The sequence below is a fragment of the Strigops habroptila genome, chromosome 13 (assembly GCF_004027225.2).
Source record: "Strigops habroptila isolate Jane chromosome 13, bStrHab1.2.pri, whole genome shotgun sequence".
NCBI lineage: Eukaryota > Metazoa > Chordata > Aves > Psittaciformes > Psittacidae > Strigops > Strigops habroptila.
The window spans coordinates 6,729,138-6,744,953 of record NC_044289.2 but is presented as its reverse complement, the minus strand read 5'-3'; the positions used below and the strand labels follow the sequence as shown (position 1 = coordinate 6,744,953).

At 41.0% G+C, this 15,816-nt stretch overlaps 1 protein-coding gene across 1 annotated transcript; it reads left to right on the top strand.

The window, feature by feature from the left end:
• The first annotated feature begins 166 nt into the window (after positions 1-166).
• On the top strand, positions 167-11,021 carry RAE1 (ribonucleic acid export 1). Its single transcript, XM_030503246.1, has 12 exons — positions 167-280; positions 737-833; positions 1,201-1,305; positions 2,068-2,160; positions 2,584-2,670; positions 4,896-4,982; positions 5,237-5,308; positions 5,867-5,974; positions 6,315-6,421; positions 6,511-6,586; positions 7,087-7,281; positions 8,881-11,021. The coding sequence occupies exons 2-12, from the start codon at positions 744-746 to the stop codon at positions 8,965-8,967; spliced, it is 1,107 nt and encodes a 368-aa protein (XP_030359106.1). The 5' UTR covers positions 167-280; positions 737-743; the 3' UTR covers positions 8,968-11,021.
• The last annotated feature ends 4,795 nt before the right edge of the window (positions 11,022-15,816 follow it).

The following is a 15,816-nucleotide window of genomic DNA, read 5'->3' as shown; positions in this document are numbered from 1 at the left end:
CCCTTCTTCTCTCTGCTCAACAGCAGCGCCACGGAGGTCCCCGGGAGGCGCGGAGCGGGCCGAGGCACGGCCCCGCTGGGCTGGGCTCTGTGCGGCTGCCCCCGGGCAGGAGCCGGCAGCGCCCCCCGCACCCGAGTCCCGCCCCGATCTACCGGCCAGGGCGCAGGCGCGGTGCCCGCCCCTTGGCAGCGGCGCCTGCGCACAGAGCCGCGGCCTGTCCCGTGCTGCTGCCGCGTTATCCGCTGGGCCGCGTCGCTGCAGGCAGCGGGCCTGCCCCTCGGTGAGTGCGGGCCGGCGCTCGGGTCTGCCCCGTGCTGCTGGGCGGCCGCAGCTCCAGCTCATCGCCTGAACGGCCGCTGCCCGCGCCCGCCGCTGGCCGCTGCTGCCGGCGGGGAGGCGGGACCCCCGCGAAATGGCGCGTCCTGCCCCGCCGGGCATCCGCGCAGCCCCGCCGGGCGGGATGTAGGCAGAGATGCGGGGCTGGGGCGTGTGGTTGAGGGGCATAGCGGGGCTGGCTCCTGCCGTCCCGAAGAGGCATCCCTGGTAGCGTGGCGGGGTGGCCGGCCGGGAGGTGTCAGGGTCCAGCCGCAGCGAGAAGCGTCGTTATTTGCTTTTCTTATGTTTTTACATCGCTGGGTGCCTGCGAGGCGGGGTGAGGGCTGTGCTGGTGTAGTGGCGAGACACCCTAGGAATGCTTGAAGGCCTTGCATGTTTTAGTAAACCTTTTCATTTGCAGAGCAAGGATGAGTCTGTTTGGATCAACGTCAGGGTTTGGTACCGGAGGCACCAGCATGTTTGGCAGTACAACTGCAGATAACCATAATCCAATGAAGGTATGTGCATTGCCTCCCATGGGAATTGCTGTTCCTATAGAAACTACTAATCCCATAGAAATAGTAGGGTCTCTGCACAGTTTTCAAACGTGGCTAATTTTCATAGAATCCCAGACTGGTTTGGGTTGGAAGGGACCTTAAAGACCATCTAGTTCGAACTCCCTGCCATGGGCAGGGACACCTTCCACTAGAATAGGTTGCTTCAAGCCCTGTCCAACCCGGCCTTGAACACTGCCAGGGATGGGGCAGCCACAGCTTCTCTGAGCACCCTGTGCCAGCGCCTCAGCACCCTCACAGGGTCTTATCTCAATCTCCTGTCTGTCAGTTTAAAGCCATTTATTTCTTTTTTGTGCTTTGTCCTTCATAGGATATTGAAGTAACATCTCCACCTGATGACAGCATATCTTGTTTAGCATTTAGTCCACCAACATTGCCGGGTAATTTCCTCATTGCAGGATCATGGGCAAATGATGTAAGTACTCACAGACCTACAGATGAATAAAGTGGGAGCACTGGTGCCTAAAGTGCAAAATGCAATCCTAAAAACTTGTGCCAGGGCACCTGAAAATCTTCCTCACTGCAAAATTTGTGTCCGGTGCCAAGACACTAAGGTTGATGTAGCCAGACTGCTTCAACTGAGAAATTCTGTTGTGATCTTCTGATAAGTAATTCCTCTGCCTGTGTATTTTAAGCTTCACCTTGGAATATACAGTCAGTGTTTTCCATGTTTTATTTTTCTTAGTTTTATTTTTCTTTTCCTTACTTGTTTGGCTTTGCCCAGTGAAAGAACCATGAACACACTGGTCAATTATCCGGTTTGACAGTGCAGCCTCAAAAAGATTAAGTTCTTACAACCTTATTGAATTTGATTGGATTGAAGGGTGAGATCCCACCTGGGACAACAAGGAGCTTAGACAAACGTGAGACATTTTTAACTGTTGTGTCTGTTGGCCAGCAGCCTGCCTAGCTGAGGGTTAAGGGTTCTCTGGGAGAGCACTGGAGGTGTTCCGTGATCATAAGGTACTTCTGAGGTAGAGTTGAAGTTGTGGGGTTGAGCTGTGGCTGTCCAGATAAAAGGAACATAATCAGAGGAAATAAGGTTTCACTAGTTCTGAGAAAAGCTCGGTGTTATATTTATAGTTGGATGAACTAAGGCTGGGATCTTCAAGAAGAGAAGTCTTTTTAAGTCCTTAGTGTTACTGTGTTACCTCTGCATATGCTTCTCCTGTTACAGGTTCGCTGCTGGGAAGTTCAAGATAATGGACAGACAATTCCAAAGGCTCAGCAGATGCACACAGGGCCTGTATTAGATGGCTGCTGGAGTGATGTATGTTCCTATTTAAAAATAAATAAACAATTTTTACCAAAACACTAAGTAAGATGGCATATGGTTTCCAGACTGACATGAGTGCTACATGTAGGTGCAGCCCATAATTACTGTATAGATTTATGTTACTGTAAATACGTGCTAAGCATGTCCTAATCAAATGGACTAACATGGTGTAAGAAGGATAAAAGTGAGTTTAAAAGTAATAATGTATTTAAAGCTAGGTAACAGCTAACAATTTGCTCTTTTACAACATACAGTCATACGTAAATTCTCATTTTTATGTTTCTTCTTTGTTTTGCAGTCCCTGTATATGTTACATTAATGTTATGAAGTTACTAGAAGAGAATAAGACTTGACAATTTTCTAATAAATACTACATCATAGAGGTATTTAATCTCTTGCCTTATTCTTGTTTTTTAGGATGGGAGTAAAGTATTTACTGCTTCCTGTGATAAAACTGCCAAAATGTGGGATCTCAACAGTAATCAAGCTATCCAGATTGCACAAGTAAGCAAGCCTCAAACTATTACATGTTGGTTGGATTTTTATTAGAAGCTACCTTTATTAGCAAATCAAGCTAATGTTTAGTGCTTCTAAGTAGATAGTGCTAGATGAAGAAGAGGTTGTAAGGTGTGTTGTTGATTCGTAGAACTCATCAGGAACTCGTCAACAAAGTTTCAAGTTGACAACCAGGTATTCTTTATTGCGGCGCCGGAGAACACGGGAGATAGCTTCTCCTAGCATGTTCTGTCCGAGCATCAATCAAACCATGATTATATTGTCGTTAGTCAAACATATTCATTATATTGTATGCATATTCATGAAGTTGTTTATACATGACATCACATTCCTAGAACATTCTTCCCGCATGCGCACTTTATTATGGTAGTGGTCTTTGGGACCTTTGGTGGTCGTTTCTTCATCATCTTCCTCTTCATCACCTTATCTTTTCCTTGAATTCTTGTTCTGGTAGTCTTTGAGGTCTGCGCGGTAGATAAGTGCTTACACCAGTTTAATTAGTTCGGTAACACTGCTGACATAAGTGAGTGATTTCTTCTCGTCCTTCTACTTATCAGTTAACTTAGCTACAGCACATCCTGAACATCTGCTAGTTTCAGACACTCTTTATCTACAGTCCTGTTTTGCTTACAATAAATTTTGTGCGAAGGTCATAAGGTTCTAAAACTATGTCAGCTACAATGATTTATCTTATACAGTGATCCTTATTATGTTCTTTTGGTTGGGCTTTTTAGGTTTGGAAAGTTTTGTTGTTATGTACAAAGCCACCAAGCTTAAAGTTACTTAAAACTGAATTTTCTTGTTTACAAAAGATTATATTTAATTTTGTACTTCCTTGTCTCAGTTGAGGTAATGATGAGCCCATGAATAGGGAGACCTGCAATCAAGGTGATTTGAATAACCTGTGCAGCTATAGCCTCTATTTTACTTGAGAGAGCTCTTTGGACTGCATTGGTCTCACTAAGTCACCCTGCTGCATTATAGGGGGGTGAAAAAAACCTTAAAAACTCATTGAATCCACTTTCACACATACCAGCTTTCTGCTGCAGCAGTAACAGGGATTATAATTTGCATTCTCAATGTAGATGTTAATGTCTGTTCATAGTTCTGGTAGTTCTGGTGGTAAAATGAGTTACCAGTTATATAATTTAAGAAGAGAGTCCTTTGAATGATTGCTTCTTGCATCTTATTTAAGGTGATGAAGCTCAGATTATTAGCCTTGGTTTTAAAATCAAGTAACATGTTGATGTAATTAACAGACCTTTTTTCTGTAGCTGTTGTCAGAAGCTGGGTTTCTTATTACTTTATAATAAACACCAAACTGTACTAAAGTGTTGATTTTTAGGAAAATGGATAATATCCTTTATAACTAAATAGGTCAAAGGAGGTGATTCTGCCCCTCTACTCTGCTCTGGTGAGACCTCACTTGGAGTATTGTGTACAGTTCTGGTGTCCTCAACGTAAGGACACGGAGCTGTTGGAGCAAGTCCAGAGGAGGGCCACGAGGACGATAAGGAGGCTGGAGCACCTCCCATATGAGAAAGTTGAGGCTGTTCAGCCTGGAGAAGAGAGAGTGTGGAGACCTCATGCAGCCTTCCAGCATCTGAAGGGGGCCTATAAGGATGCTGGAGAGGGACTGTAGTGATAGGACAAGGGGTAATGGGTTCAAACATAAACAGGGGGAGTTTAGGTTAGATACAAGGAAGAAGTTCTTTACAGTGAGGGTGGTGAAGCACTGGAATGGGTTGCCCAAGGAAGTTGTGAATGCTTCCATCCCTGGCAGTGTTCAAGGCCAGGTTGGATGGAGCCTTGGGTGACATGGTTTAGTGTGAGGTGTCCCTGCCCATGGCAGGGCGGTTGGAACTAGATGATCTTAAGGTCCTTTCCAACCCTAGCTATTCTGTGATTCTATGAAAGTCCTGCTGTTCATACTTGTATTTCTGCTGTGACCATCTTTCTGTGTAGGGTGATTTAATTGTAGTTCTTTGTGTCAGGAGCCTTTTTTTTTTTTTTTAATGTGGGTGATCTTGGAGCACTAAACAACGCAGTAAGGTCATGACCAACCCGTATCCTAACTGCTGTGACTAAAATAATAAATCACTTTTCTTGAATGGATAAAAAGTGTAAATACATGCAAAATCTGAGGAGCATAAACAAGAAATGTGGACTGTTATTGTAGTAAGCGTGTGTGTGTTTGCCCTTTTCTTCTTCAGCATGATGCTCCTGTGAAGACAATCCATTGGATTAAAGCACCAAATTATAGCTGTGTGATGACAGGAAGCTGGGATAAAACTTTAAAGGTATGATTTTTACCTGAACACATGGACACAAAGCGTGCTAGTAACCTGTGTATGAAAATATTTATGTGAAGTGGAAGTATTTTAATAAACACTATAACCCAAACAGATTAATGAAATAGCTTCACTTCACATAGAGCTTTCATTTCACAAGAATGAAACAGCTTGGTACTGATTGCATTCACTTTACTGAACTAATTTAAATGGTGTATCCTCAATTCCAGGCATAAGTTTGTTCATTTTTCTGTTTCCATCAGTTCTGGGATACCCGTTCACCAACACCCATGATGACATTGCAGCTCCCTGAAAGATGTTATTGTGCAGATGTGGTAAGCCATGATAGAGGGTAAACTAGTGTAAGGTAGATGACTGGGAGTGTGGATATACTGTCAGTCTTTGAGGCTTCTGTAGGTCAGTACTAACTACCAACTGTTAGTATTTGACCTCTGTGGGATTTTAGCAATAAATCAGAAACTGATATTCTTGGTCAGGCTCTGGAAAAAAGGTATTTGCATCATACAAAACATGCTTAGTATCCTTTTAGCATCACAAAACCAAGTCAGCACTAGCACTGACCTACCCCTATTTCTGGCCAAGTTTGTACACCACTATTGTGATTCACATTGGAAGAGTCAGCTAATATTAGAAGATTTTTGGCATGCTTAATTTCTCAGTGGCAGGGAAAAACCGGTGTGTTTTGTTTGAAGATATGTCTGCAGATTAATTTTGTCTTTCTCTTCTTCCCCTTTCCCTCCATCCCTTCTTCCCCCAAAATATTCTAATTCCTATACTACCTTCAGGGATTTCTGCAAAATAGTAAGTCGAATTCTCTGCGATGCTATTAATAGAAGTGTCTTTCTTCCAACCTGTTTTACAATCTTATCCAGGTTCATCCTATGGCTGCTGTGGCCACTGCAGAAAGGGGTTTGATAGTTTATCAGTTAGAGAACCAACCTTCTGAATTTAGAAGAATAGAATCTCCTCTTAAACACCAGGTAAATGATAATATTTATTACGAGTGTATTTATACAGGTTGTTGAAATTCTGGGCTTGCCATGTTTTGTAAAAATGAGTGATGTTTCAAAACCAGGTTACTTCATGCATGTACCCTGGTTTGCTATTGATCCGTGGCTGATCTTCATAAGGATTTAGAAGTGTAAATACCATGGCCCATATTCTCACTGGAAATTGACCTGTCTCTTGACCTTGTTTGTGTTTTTGCTTTACTTTGTGTTGATACATGTGATGTTTCATGTCCCCATGGAAAACAGACAGCATTCAGAAAATATGGCCCTCAAGTCTCTGTCTCAAATCCTCTATCTTTCTCAAATTTAGCATCGCTGTGTTGCTATTTTTAAAGACAAAGTGAACAAACCTACTGGATTTGCCCTTGGAAGTATTGAAGGAAGAGTAGCTATTCATTATATCAACCCCCCAAATCCGTAAGTATCATTTGAAAAACATCCGTTCTTTATTGCTCCGTTTACAATGAGGATAAAAAGAGCTTTTTTTATTATTATTTCCCCCCCAGTGCAAAAGACAATTTCACTTTTAAATGTCATCGCTCCAATGGAACAAACACATCAGCACCTCAGGATATTTATGCTGTAAGTATTCAGCACGTACTCCTATATCATGTATACAGGGCAGTATACACTCTTAATGTAAAATTGGCTGTAAGTTATTTATTCTCTTTGATCTTTTACCTCATCTAAAGTTATCTTAAATGTATGTTTAAAGACCAGTCATACTTCAAAAGGAAAGACAAATTTTGCACTCTAAGTACCACATCAGCCATTCATCAATTATCTTGTTGGACTTGACACTTGTTAACTTGAAACAGTACTTAATATATTTGTGTAATGGGATTATGCATTATATTTTTAAGTGCTACAAAAAAGATAATGCTTTCCTTGTTGCTTCAGTGTTTTTTGTTTGTTTACTTTACCAGAACATATTTGAAAATGTTAAAAAAAATAACAAAACCTATTGTTGAAAGAAAAAATCTGTGTATTTACTCTTTTAGGATTCAGCACATCTGTTGTGAGTGTTCCCATCACCTGTCCATAGGTGTGGTGTTTTACATAGTAATTTTCTGCTTCTGCAGGTAAACGGGATAGCATTTCACCCTGTCCATGGCACTCTTGCAACAGTAGGATCTGATGGTAGATTCAGCTTTTGGGATAAAGATGCACGAACAAAGCTAAAAACATCAGAACAACTTGACCAGCCAATATCTGCTTGTTGTTTCAACCATAATGGCAATATATTTGCATATGCTTCCAGTTACGATTGGTCAAAGGTAAGAAAGGTTTAGATTCGCATTCCATACTTGCAGTTGACAACTAAGACTGTCCTTTTCACATGAGGCTTTCGCTGTCCTTAATGAGTCTTTCTAGTTTCACAAGCACGCAAGAAAATGTACAATCGTCATTTTAGACATCTCATGAAATTTAACACAGCAGTGCATTCCTTGGTGGATAGCTTCAGTCAGATGAGATTGCTAAACAATTCTGTTTTGCAAATGTGGATGAGCAGAATGTAAATTACATGATGCAAAAGTTATTCTGGTTGCTCACATACGTTCTGCAGTGGGGAGTGTCATGGGGCAATGTGGCACCCAGCAGGTTCCCACAAATCTCTTTGAAATGCACATCTTTGCTTCTTGTGCAGATTCTGTTTAACTTCAAAAAGAAGCTGTGACTGTGGTTATAAACACTTAAGCCAGTTCTTGAATGGCATGTACTATATTTCCAGTATTACTCAGTGCAGCTTGCTGGTGGCACTTACTTATGTATTTCTCTTCCAAACTTGTCTCAACAATAAATCACATAGATGTAAGAGAATCACAACAAACCATAATACATGGAAAATCAATACTTCTTAAGAGTTTACATGGGGGTAGCAAGGTTGAAACGTAACTGATTTGAATTGAATGGCAACTTCTGTTAAGAGTGTTACTTTCCTCTTACAACCAGTGCTTTTAAATTTGAGGATCATATCCCTTGTGTTTTTGACTGACATGAATGCAGAGATGAACTCTATCGCATGCCACATAGAGAGCAAACTTTTCATTTACTGCATTATATCTGGTCTTCTGGATGCTGCCCAAAGTAACATAGCTTTGTTAAATGCTAGAGCAGGTGAATTCTGTTCTAAGTGCTTGGTAGAATGTACCAAGGCATCTCTCTGATCTGTAAACCAATATTAAGTAATAAAATTAGTAGGTACAAAGTACTAAACTTCATTTCTAGAACCATTTCTGTCAAGTTGGTAATTTTCAAATTTAAATTTTCAAATTAAAGTGTTGGACTTTAATGGCTTTATTAGTGGTTGCTCTCCCTGATTTGGGTACATGCATATTGAGTTGCTAATGTGTATGCAAATAATGTCAGCATTCAAAATAGTATATTTGCATCTGCAATTGGGGAACAGATGTTTTTGCAGTTGCCTGTAGAACTTGGGCTTCACTTTGGAAAAAAGTCTGATCTTAGTTCATTTAAAAGATAGAAAATGTAAAGTGAAACTGGGTGGCCATTAAAGTTTTAGTTTCTTCTCTGCCTAGAATGGCATAAAAGAAATCATATTGAGCTCTTGTGCTGCAGCTGTAAAGTAGAGCTTAGATATACATGGTTATTTTTTTATGAAAAGGTGGGCTTTTTTTAATACCTTAAAAATGGATAAATATCCCTTAAATTTTACTTCATATGTACAGTTCTTGTAATTACTTGTTATTGTAAGTTGTTTCTAATCCACCAACGTTGTCCAACATATGGTCTTAAAGACTTCAAGATTAAATCTGAATAAACCAAACTAATGGACTATTCATATTCTTACATTTTAAGGTAATGCTGATATTTCTTCTTTGAAGAGAGTAAATATAGATTCTTTTTCTTTTTAGGGTCATGAATTTTATAATCCACAAAAGAAAAACTACATTTTTCTGCGAAATGCAGCAGAAGAGTTAAAGCCAAGGAATAAGAAGTAGTGAGTACGAGTCTGACTGGTGTTACTCTACTGTTACTCTGCCATTCCTGCCTCTACTCCACTGCTCTTCTGCCATTTGTGCCCTATTGCACCACGGTTCAGTCGATTTGGGATCGCTAACATTTAGCAGGAACTGTAAAAATTACATTAAATGTGTTCTGAGTTGCTGGAGAGCATTTTTCAGATTAGATATTCCGATGTGTATAGAACCACTGTCTGTTCCACAGCAATAATGAAATTGCAACGAAATCTAAATCCGGGTTAGATATTCCTGCTTAGAAGTGCAACCATTTGTATCTATGGATTTATTTTATTAGTACTACATTAAAATATGTTAATTATAATAGTTCTGCAGAAGTTGTATAAAGACTGTATTTTTTTTTTGTAAGTACTCGAATTGCAAATAATTCTTCTCAAAGGAGGCTTGTTATTTTTCAGGGGTTCTTTCATTGCTTTCTGGTTTTTAAAATGGAAGTATTGTCTGCTGTGTGCTGGGAAGAAATGCCTTGCAAATTGTTTTCCCTCATTTTTTGGATGAATTAGGTAGGTATGTAAGTGGCCAACAGCAGTGACAGAAACTCAAGACAGAAGATGGGCACAGTGCAGGTTTTACTTCATTTTTTTCTTGCGCTCCAGCAGTGGACATGATTTTTGAGCCAACGATACTCAGAGTAGTTCAAAGGAGAAATTGCCAGTTGTGCCAAGTGGTATATAATAGCTCAGTAATGTGAGCAAACCATTAAAGGTTTTGTTTTGTTCATGACCAAACCAACGTGTGCAAAATACTTGTGGCCTAAACTGCTTTAAAACTGACACCTTTTAGACTTAAACGTTTTCATCCCTTAACAGGGGGTTCTGGACTGAATAAAAGTACTCATTTTTGTGTTAAATAGAAAATAGTGCTGGTGAGTTTCATCCTGATCAAAAATGCTGTGAAACAAAATGAGTGGGTCTTTTTCTGACTTGAATCTACCACTGTTTACTTCTACTAGCCAGTTGTATACATGCCAAAGTTTTCTTTTTAGAAGTGAATGCTTGTTATTCCTGTTTTAACTATTGTTCGTTTGATATAATGACTAAATAAAACCGGGGGGAGCGCATGTATAGAAATACCTGTCATATTGTACAAATTCTCTGTAAAACTGTGTTGTAACACTTATGGTTATGGGTTCATGCTACATTTCAAATAAAATTTTTACTAAATGCTTTTTTATTTGGAAGTTCTGTTACATTAACGCGGGTGAGGTGCTGTTCTTCACTTCTAAAAGCAGCTTCTTGTCTTTTCATTGTAATTCAGACATATTTGCTGAAAGTACTTTTCCTCCCACTGCTCAAGCTGGAAATCTAATGCATTTTCCAGTTGCTGTTTCATTATGAATGATTCCTGGTTGGTGTCAAAGAATGAAGAAGACTGGTATGAAAGGCCTTTTGTTTTATAGGAATGAATCAAGTTCCTTGCTATCTCAACAGCCGAACACCTAACAATGTCTTTAGTAGAAATGAATCATACTGTCTTCAAACTCCATAGCCACCTGCTTTAACTTCAGACTCTTCTCTTTAAAGTGTTCATCAGTGGTTACGGGGTGGGTATTGTTTGGTACAGTTGCATAGTTGAGGAAAGTCCATGAAATGCACTCTCCTGTTGTTTAGGGATGCTCTTTTCTGGGTTTTATTTCTCAAGATAATGGGTTGTTTCCTGCTAATTGTATGCTTTATGTGGTTTTAGATTTCACATTCATGAGCTATTTGTTTTCTTTAAGATAGGAAAGAGTTCCCAGCAGTTATACCAAGAGCTGGTCATTTGCTCAAACATTTCTTTTGGTTTTGTTCATCTTTTCTTGGTTGATAATTTAAGAGTTGTGACTGTTATGCAGTAACCTTTGCTTGTTAGCACATTTTCCCAGACTTCCCAGTCAAATGCCACCAAGCAATTGCAGTTTCTACATGAAGTGAAGATCACTGATGGCAAAAACTAAAATAATAGTAATCTCCTGTGTGCAGAACTCCCACTGGTGTAAACAGGGAAGGATGGGATGTAGCATCTGCTGCTTCTTTGTGGTTTGGTTTTGGTTTTTTGTTTTTGGTTGGTTTTTTTTTTGGGTTTTTTGTTTTTTTTTTTTTTTTTTAAGTTTAAATACTTAACAGTGTGAATGAGTGATTAGAATTGCTCTAGTTCAGCAGGTACATGTCTACTGGGTCCAGTGGAGTTGCTCCTACTGAAGTGGATAATAAGTTTGGCCAAGATTTATTTTCATGATGAAGCCAGCACTGGTAAGTCTCTTTTTTGGCAATACACTTCCGTATTAATGAGCTGAGTACTTATTCTCCTGTTGGAATCAATTTCTTTTTAGTCATTGTTGTAATTATTCAGACTAATTTTAGAAGGGCATATTTTCCATTACATTGCTGTGTATTGGGTCCGGCTGAGGTGGAGTTGATGTTTCCCATTGCAGCCCTCAGTGCTGTGCAGTGTATTGGTAAGTGGCAGGGTGTTGCTAACACAGCAGTGGTTTGGCCACTGCTGAGCACTGCTCCAGCATTCCCCATCACAAGCAGGCTGGGGGTGGACAGAGCCAGGACAGCTGACCCCAACAGACCAAAGGGATATTCCATACCATAGGACATCTGCTCAGCAATAAAAGCTAAGAGGAAGGGGGAGCATTCATTATTTACGATGTTTGTCTTCCGGAGCAACTCCTACATGTGCTGAAGCCCTGCTTCCCAGGAAGTGGCCACACACTGCCTGCTGATGGGAAGTAGAGAATAAAACCTTTCGTTTTCCTTTGCTTCCACATGTGACCTTTGCTTTTGCTTTGTTAAACTGCCTTTGTCTTTAGCCACAATTCTGTTTCCATCTTACTTTCTCCCCTCTTTGTCCTGCTGAGGAGGGGGGTGATAGAGTGGCTTGGTGGGCATCTGGCATCCAACCACAGCACATTAGATCTATTCAATTGAGAGGACAGAGTCAAACTGATTTGTTTTGTTACTGAAGTTAAGAGAATGCATTGGTAACTTTTCCTCCCTGGACTTACTGCAAGGTTCTCGTGTAAAGAACATGCAGCGGTATACCTTCAAACACAGTGAGAGCTTATTCACACACAAGTAAGTGTTAGCGCATGATCTGGAAATGTATTAACTTGCTATTCCATGGCAGTTACCTGTCCAAAAAAAAAAAAAAAAAAAGAAGAATGTAAGATTCTAACGTGTACCCAAAGCTAACCATAGGAATGCTAGAGTTACAGAACAACTTCATTAGTTTTTGGAAAGTGCTGTCGATGTTTGAGTTTTATTGCAGAAAAATAAACTTTGGCATAAAGAACTCAGTTAAGCCCCCAAAATGGGGACATTTCATAAACATTTTCAGCTCTCTTAACCTCTGTCTTGCTGGTCTCACCTGTCAGTAGTCTTGCATAGTGGTTTAATAAAGTGTATTTCAGAAAACTAAGCAATTGACAGAAAGTTTGTCTGCTAAAGCCTTCCACAAATGAAAGCCAGACGTGTTTGCACAATGGCAGTCAGGCAGACAGAGTATCTTAATTTACCATCTGTCAGATGAAATGCAATAGCTGGCTTGGTGAGTATTCCAGCCTAGCTCCTTGGCTGGGAAAGCAGGTGAGTTTGGGTCATTCTCCAGAGAAGAATGGATTTGAGATAGAGCTGGGGTTAAGGGTAATAAATAACTATAACCCAATAAAACTATTGCTTAGGCCTGCTTCAATTTAATCATGATTAAGTGCTGTTTGCAGATGAAGTGTTTGGGCAACTGTCCACGATAAGGAATTGTGTCAAGCCAGTGTTGAAAGGTTCACACTGTCTGGCCTTTGAAATGACAGAAGCCACTTATTTCTCATTTGCTTTTCTGCTGGTGCTGTTTGTAGAGATGCACCAGAGCAAAATGAAATGTTAAGGCTTATGCAATTATGTTTTATGGCTCCAGTCTCGCTAGCTAATGTCATCTGCTGTGTGGGGTAAGACCAACTTCCTTCACAGGTTTTTGGTGGAGGAAAAGCATTTCCTCTGGGCTGTCCTTACCAGCCAGGTGCAAATCACAGAATCACAGAATGGTTTGGTTTGGAAAGGACCTTAAGATCATCCAGTTCCAACCCCCTGCCACAGGCAGGGATGCCTCACACTAGACCGTGTTGCCCAAGGCTGTGTCCAACCTAGCCTTGAACACTGCCAGGGACGGAGTGTTATCATCTATTGCTGCAACACAACCCAATGAATGGAACAAATTCAGAATAAGAACAATTCCGTAGTAAAATGATCTGCCCTAGCAGTTGCAGTACGCACAAAATGCTCTCAACGCGCAATTTAAAGCTGTTGCTGTAAATCTCCTGTTGTGCCAGGGGATGGCAGTGTTGATGGCTTCTTAACCAAAGCTTTCCCTGCAGATACCTGTGTGGTTGCCCGAGTTTGCGGACCTCGATAGCAGTAAACGTGTTGGTAGCGTATTTGGGGAACAGACATTTAAGGAATTTAAGATTAGGCGCAAGTGGGGCTGAGTGAGTTAGTGTATGAACCGGACTACTGGCTATTAGAGTTCTAATAACTTTCCTCTCTAAGACAAATCTTAATAACGTTGACTAGTTTTCATACTGCTGTCATAGAAGACTATAGGTTTAAAACTGGTAAGCAGTTCTGTTTTTGTCTAAGTTGGATTTCTTGCAGGCAGGAAGAAAAAAGCCAATAAAAATACTTCACTAAAACGAAAAACCCAAACAAGGTAAGCTCAGTGATAAGCTACTTAAAAACAAGGGTATTTTTTTCCCAAAGTTTGAAATGCAATTTTCATTTTCAAGGCTGGGAAATGCACAATGAAAGGGAGAAATAGTCTCGAATTATAAGATTTGAGTATGGTTTTAAATTGCTTATTTACCCCAGGTAGTTATTTTTTCCTTGGGGCATATGTGACCAGTACCCCCTGCTCCTGACCCTGGGGATGCGGTTGGCGTGACTAACACCACTTTGTAAGGCAAGCAGCCATCCTCTGCAGCCGAGTGGGTCATGTATTCATTCCTTCATTATCAGGCCCTGAAGGTCCTGTGAAACCCGTAGACAAACTAAACAGATTCCTTCTTCCCCTCCCTGCCAGCCTCAGGACTCCCGAGCGCCGGGGCAATTCCTCCCTTCCTCACTGGCCTTGAAGGTCCAGGCAGCCGGCAGGCCTGGTGGTGGGGATGACCCCATCACACAACAGGGAAGCATAACAGCACACACAGCACTGTCTGTAGAATCAAGCACTTACAGGTCCTAAGTGGCATCTTGGACCCAAACTGCTGCTGGACTGTAAGATCATGGCCCCTGTGGCCAGGGGTGCTTACATTACACCATCTTCTGCTTCCTCTGAGGATCAAGTGAGTGACTTGTATTCTTTTACATGATTTTTGAGTCTAGCTTGTTATACTGATAGAGCAAACCGTATATTAAGATCTGACCCGATCTGCAGAGGATTCAGGTGATAAGAAATTATAAGTCGTTGTATTACAAATTCTTCATTATGCTACTTACATATTGTACTATATTGGTTCTACTTGTAGAAATCCTGTGCCATTCTAATCATAAAGACTGTGCTATACGAATCATAATATCCTGTTAATAAAATAAAGCTTTAACTGTAAATATGATAAAATGCTGCCATCATCTGTCAAAAATCCCTAAAAGGACCTGTCTGTTCCCTTAGTGTCAGGGCACAGGCACAGTTTAAAACAAAACCGCTAGTAATGTCTGTGTTGACACAGTGCCATCTTTGCACGCCTCAGGCTGTGAGTTGGAGTTGTTAGAACTGTGTATGCCACCCTACAGCTCTTGTTCAAACAGCTGAAAGCTATCTATTATTTCCAGGTAAACTTAGGTTTTTATACCAGCAGTACAGAGACCACTGTACTGTGCTCAGCAATAGAACAGCCATTTGAAGCATGGAAACTGCTGCTGTTCTCCCCTTGCTGGGTCAGAATAAACCAAGCGACATCAGCTGGCTGGCTGCGATGCTTTCAGCAGGCAGACGCTAACCAGTACTTCCATGGCATGGTATGTTCTGTGTACACATGGATTCCTGTGTTCCCAGGAATCCACAGCAGGAAACAACCTCATGAGAATGCAGCCGCTGGAGTGGGGATATCACAGCTACAGGCTTTAGGAATTAAAAGAGGCAGTGACAGGGGAGGTCCCTCCCACCACAGTGCAGGCTGGCATAGCGCAGGGTTGGAGTCAGCCATGCAGGTACCTCCTCCATCCCTCCAGTGCAAACCGAGCCTCTGTTTATTTGTACCATTTACCTGCTTCTGAAATGGGAGTAGTGCTACATGAGGAAAAATGAATTCAGGCTGTTTAGGACTTGCTTGTAAGGTAACATGAGGCTCAGGCAGTATCACAAAGTGGGCCATGTGCCGCGGGAACACTTGCGTGCTGACGGAGTCATTCCAAATGTTTGTGTTGCATCAGTTCTGCAAATACTTTTTGTTACAGGGCATAAAAGGTACAATACCTGTCAACATTAGCTTTGTAAAGAGAGACTGTTTTCTTCTGTTGAATAATTATCCAGTGAATATATTCAGTTTGAAGAGACACTTCAATAATTTAGCAGGCATGTGCCAGGTAATACAGGAGCTTTTGTTTTACTAGCGGCATAGATCTTCAATCATGTGTAACTCAATCTCTGGCTTTATGTATTCAAGGAAGTGTTTCGTATAGCTCCTGTATCAAGTGCCACTGAAAAGCAGGCCTAGATAAAAGATTAAGACAATGCTCTTAATTGTGAATAGGGAAAGTTTACCCTTTACTGTCCAGTATATCTACTTTATACGAGTGAAGTACGTATATACTGAGATCCAATAGTGAATTTGTTGTA